This window comes from Halyomorpha halys, unplaced genomic scaffold (assembly GCF_000696795.3).
Source record: "Halyomorpha halys isolate HHAL.00 unplaced genomic scaffold, Hhal_1.1 Scaffold71.1, whole genome shotgun sequence".
Taxonomy (NCBI): Eukaryota; Metazoa; Arthropoda; class Insecta; order Hemiptera; family Pentatomidae; genus Halyomorpha; species Halyomorpha halys.
In genome coordinates, this window is record NW_027107476.1 from 2,318,653 (window position 1) to 2,324,487 (window position 5,835).

The following is a 5,835-nucleotide window of genomic DNA, read 5'->3' on the forward strand; positions in this document are numbered from 1 at the left end:
GTGATCTTGGTCAGTATTGAACTCAAGACCCTTTAGGGTTGGGTTGTAAGTGGTTGAGGTTTTTTCAATTTATGAATAAGGGTGTATGTATATTTTAGAATTTGTGTTTTAAAATGATTCCTCATCCTAATAATATTAATAATTCAATCTTTAGAAAAAGCTTTAAGATTAACAAAAAATAAATTAATTTTACTTGCATGTTTATTATAAATTTAAGGAATTGTTATCAGAAACAATAAAAATTCAGAATTAAATAGTTATCAGTTAATTTTCAATTTAGATTAAATTAACTTATAGTTTTAAAATTACTTAGGAGTTTTAGATGACCATAGGAATAATCAATGGGAATGTTTTTTATGTGTTATGCTGATTAAAACAATTAACAATTACTAAAAATTGTTCACAAGGAATTCCACTTTTAATACGTAGAATAATCGAGGCCTTTAAAATTCTTCTTAATTTATGTAAGCCATAATTGAAACTTCGTGTTTTTTCTACCCATTAGAGATATGACTTATAAATAATGGTGTGGTTCAATTGATAATCTTTTTATCAATAATTGCTGTTAGAATAAAAAAAAATTGTTTAACATACCTTTGGAAGAACAGGAAATAAAAAAAGAATTCAAAATGTTTTCTGTTGTAAAATAAATATAAAAATAAAAAATTATCTTTATTGAAAACATAAGACATTTTCATATAGAAAAACACATGTACTGCAAGATCATATTAACATGGAATGAGAACAACAAGTTTTATACATATATTTATAATTTTATAAAACAAAACAATATATATTATATATAAGATTTATCATAATGCTAATGGCAGTAATTATGGGTTTGTCTATTTCTATTATAACATATATATATTAAATATCTATGGCAATCCGTCTTATAAATAATATTTACATTATACATTTGGCAGTTAAACAAAAAAAAAAAAATAATAAAAAGCAATGTGTTACAAGGATGGCTTTATTTGTACAACATCATTATAAGAAAAATACTGAATAATGAATTCAGTCTTGAAATTTAGATCTAATATTGCACCCAATCGGCAGTTTGTGTTTATAGAAATAAACATCTAGGGGTCTTTAATGCTACAATTTACAATAGTAAAAAACAAAACAAAATAATTTATAAAATCTTATTTACAGTATTGGCAACTTATTTTGGCCCATTTATAAATCTCACACCCGCAGGATTTTTTTTTTTGGCTATATCATGAATATTAGTAAGGTTTATTTATAAGGCACTTATAAATAGAGAGCAGATCTTATAATACAATTCTAAACATAGAAAAATACTCTCAAGACATTTCCATATTGTCATGTTTTACAACATTTAGGAACAAATATTTTCTGCTATAAATATCTTAGTATTTAAGAGATATGTCATGGCTTTTTATCGCTGTTTAATGCTAAGCACATCAGAGGCACTAAAATTCATTCACAGAATTAATTGGTCCCCATTAATCATCAATTTTAATTTGCATCAGATTCAAGCAAATATTAAAATTCATATAAAATACATATGAAACATGGTCACAAAATAAATTTTTTATATTTACCAATCATTAAGAGTGAGAAAACATTGAGTATTTTGACATCTTCATCTGAGAGAGATACATAAAGATGAGGAAGATATATCACAGGAATGTAATACCATGTAATCAATATAATTTTACAACAGCTTATGGTAACACTGCAATCGTTAATTTACTTTTCTTTATAAATAATCTTCTCACATCAAGGAACTTACTCCAATCCACCCTTAGAAGGATTTCAACTATACAAGTAGTATAAGATAATATAACTTAAAATATGAGATAGAATTCTAATCCTGAGGCTGAGATTAGCTGCTAGATATCAGATTCTTGGACGGTTTCTGATTGGAAGTGACTCCATTCTTGGCTTGGGCCATGTGAGTCTGGTAGTGCTTGGCAAGGTGGGCTTTCTGTCTGAAGCTCTTGCCACACAGTGAGCAGGTGAAGGGCTTCTCTCCCGTGTGGGTGCGGATGTGCACGTTAACAGAGTATTTGTCCTTGAACCCTTTGCTGCAAATATTGCAGTAATGGAGGGACCTCTCCTTCCGCACCCCCGTCGACGAACCCGGACTGGAAGCCGTCGACTTGGACCTCTTGGTGTACTTCTTACTAGGCTTCTGAAGGATGAGAGGCGTCAGAACTTGCGACCCTGAGGGAAGGTAAGTTCGGTCAAGGCAATACTGCTCTACGGATTCAGCCACTTCGGTTTCGATCCGCTTTAACTTTTCGTAATCCTCTGGATAGGAGACGTCCAGGTGAGACAAAAACATCTCTTCCATGCTGTGTGCACTGCTTGGATTATCTGAATCTATCATCGTCGAACTGTCGTATAAGATCGGGCTCTCTAACATCATCTTTTCTTCCTCCTCTGGTTTTTCAACTTTTTCCACTTTGATGCCATTGTAACGTGACAATGTCTTCCCCTGTAGCGCATTCCTGAGGAGTGAATCCACTTCGTTATTGTTTTCTTGCTTCCATTCGTTATTATTGTTAAAAGTGGTAGAGTTATTGAGTATCTCGGCAACCCTGGTAAGTTCTTCTTTCTTTTCTGTGAAAGCGGTGTCTTCAAAAGTGTTCTCTTCTGAATGGAAGGTGTTGGAGAAGGTGGATGGTATGGCGCTAAGTATAGAATCTATGTCGAGGTTCTTGTCTTCTTTCTCCTCGTGCTTGAACCAGGGGCCCTGTTCCGCTCCATTTAGTACGGTGAGGGTGTAGATGGCTCCGTCGGTATTGTCGGGTTTCCCGGACCCTCCACCACCTTCAGGTGTCCAGCAGTTGAGATCGTCGAGGACACTGCTGTCTATGTTGGACCAGATGTCGTCGTAATGTTGCATGTTGACCATGAGGTGGTTGTTATTGGTTTCTTTCGTAGGTTCCCCACTAACGCAACCTGTCTCCACGTGCAACCCAAGCGCCTTCAAGTTCTCAGGGCTACTGACGAAGTCGAAAAGCTCCGTCTTCTCAGTTTTAGTTCGGTCCCCAAGTTCCATTTTAACCACAGCAGCCAGTCCTCGAGCACATTCTATTTTACCTGCAACAGAGAGAACGATAAATTTATTATTCCGTTACTTGAAGGTTAAAAAAAATGTTAATCGTAATATATGTGATTAAAATATTAAGTAATAAGAAGAATTATCAGTATTGATACAACTAAAATATACCCGCCTCACTAAAAACAAATAACATAATAAATTGTGGATTCACTAGCAGATGCGTGAATCCCTTCTTCAATCGTCGAAAGAGCGACAGTAGGTGTGCGCAGACTCTAGACATTTCTTAGCGCTGGAAGCAGACCGAACAAAGAGAAACTTTGTTCCTGATTAGAGAGGGACCGTTTTTGAATTGAATACTGAAGGAGGACTTACAATGGTAAACAGGAGCCGGTGAACAAAGCCTTGTTAGCAGTTACACGTATCTCCTGTTAAGGACTGCTACCATTGCACTCTCCGCCCCACCGCTCCCGACCATTCCAATCCTCCATTCGAGGCCGCTGGTCTACGATTCTTGTTCAAGAAAACATAAACCAAATGATGTTTTTGTACCGGATAAACATAACAATAGATCAATTTACAGCCCAAAAAACTGTTCTGATAAGCAAATTATACGAATGCTATTCATAATTTATTGTGAATTGTTTAAGAAACGTTACCTTGCAATGTCATGAGCAATAAGATTCATTTCCGTCAGTATTTGTTATACATTAAATAAACTGTAAAAAAAAAAAATTATGTTTACATTTTGTAAGAGCGGCAAACATACTCTGAATCCATTCATATTTAGATACACATTTTTTTTACTTCCAAAAATAAATAAATAAGGGAAAAATAACTGTAGAGAGAAAAAAAAATTAAAAAGAAACGTAAGAATTCGAAATTTTATTTGAAATGTGATGAAGAAAAAAATATTGCTGTGCCAATAAAATACAGTACAAGCACTGTACCATTGCTAAAATACACATGTGAATTATATAATTCCATACATATTATGTAAATTGAATATATTTTAAATATGATTATTTTATTTATATAAAAAACGTGATCTGTTTCCAAAATATTTTAACCCGTTCGCCGAGATAATACTTATCTCGCTCCAAATCTGCCAAAACCTGCTCCAGAGCAAAAATCGAGTTTCTCGAAATTCCCAAGCTGTCCCATTCGTCAAGACCTGCCAGTTTTGCTCTTTAAGGTGACAGTAGAGGTGACGTTTGTAAAATACCATTATGATAATTTCCATGTAATAAAACCCATAAGGGTTGTAAAAGTACCGATTTCAGTGAAGTTTATGGACCTGATTCCAGATGAGGCTGTTTGATAGTGTTTACAAAAGAATTTGAATAAGTTATGAATGGGTGGTCTTAGTGTAATTATTTACCTCACCAAAAAAGGCTGCTTGGTTATAAACAATGTGTTGGATAAACGTTAATTATAACTTTCGACTTATATATAAAAATAAAATATTAAATTATTGAATATATATAAAAATGTATCCCCATATATTAAATACAGAATATACAATTGTTTTCTTGTTGTTCAATCAAAATGCCAGTTTTTTTAATTTTTATAATATTTAATTGAATAGCTTAAATATATCTATTAACACATTGAGGTGATTTATTTAAATGTTCTAATCTGGAAAATATATTTTATAGAAACTTTTATTACAGTGGAGTAATAAATTAAGGTTATAACAAATTGAGTAAACTTTAAAAACAACAAAAAAAGCATTAAAAACTCATTTAACATTGAGCCTTCAACGCCACAAATAAAATACAGGAATAAGAATTTAATTTACATATTTATGATTGTTGCCTATCTTGAACGTGAGATAATTGTTTATGCGTTATTTTTATTTATTTTTTCAGAAGAATTGTGACTATTCTTTCCTTAATAAAAAATATCTTCCTTTAGCCTAAAAAAAATAAAATAAGGATTGAAAACAAAAATCATAAAGCTCTTGTACTAACTTATACATTTTCTAAGAAATTTTTTCGAACAATTTATTTTTATATAAGTCGCTCGAGAAACCTTTATGACAGAAATATAATCATATGAATTCTTCTAAGAATGTTTTGACTAGGTTTTCTATATTCAAGTTCTGTATTTAAAAAAAAAAAAATATTGACAGAACGTTTATGATAAAAGTTATTATTAATAAAGTAGCCATTTAAAGTAGGAAACATTAATGGATGGTCATAATTAAAATAAAATCTTCAATAGTTCTTCTGTTATATATCATTAAATGATATTCAATTATGAAAAGGTCATTTAATCTTAGTAAAACTAAGTTGATTTTGTGTGAGTATGGTATATCTGATTTATATTAATTCATTCATTAAGTTCTTTTTAACTGCTGCTTCCATATGTTCTGTTCCCGGTTAAATCATCACAAGGTCTGAAAATATTTTTTTAAATTTATGTATTGTAATTTACAATCAAATTAAATGATAAATAAATCTAGCACATGTGATATGAGAGAAATGCTTTATTTAGCCATGCTGCCCTATTACATTAGATCTCTATAATATACAGCATACCAATTAATCCATCATCGGACATATATATAACTTATGAGATGTCGGATGAAAAACTTAAAAAAAAAAAATGAAAAAGGAGCAAGGAAATGAAACGCATGCATGTGAGATAACAACTGATTTATTCCTGGTTTTAATTCTCCTTATATACATTCTTTGTGTTTATTTACATGAGGAGTTAGGATTAAAGCCATAAGTACGCTTGGCCTTACCATAACTTTATATATATATAAAATGAGTATAAAAAATAATAATGAG

At 31.6% G+C, this 5,835-nt stretch overlaps 1 protein-coding gene across 1 annotated transcript in view; it reads right to left on the minus strand.

Moving 5' to 3' along the window:
* Window positions 1–649: 649 nt before the first annotated feature.
* LOC136795007 (zinc finger protein 567) overlaps window positions 650–5,835 on the minus strand; it is a 20,954-nt gene continuing 15,768 nt past the window's right edge. Inside the window, exon 2 of the mRNA XM_067045826.1 lies at window positions 650–3,078. Within this exon, the coding sequence (XP_066901927.1) occupies window positions 1,856–3,037 (1,182 nt within the window). The 5' untranslated portion in view covers window positions 3,038–3,078 and the 3' untranslated portion in view covers window positions 650–1,855. The remainder of the gene's footprint in view (window positions 3,079–5,835) is intronic.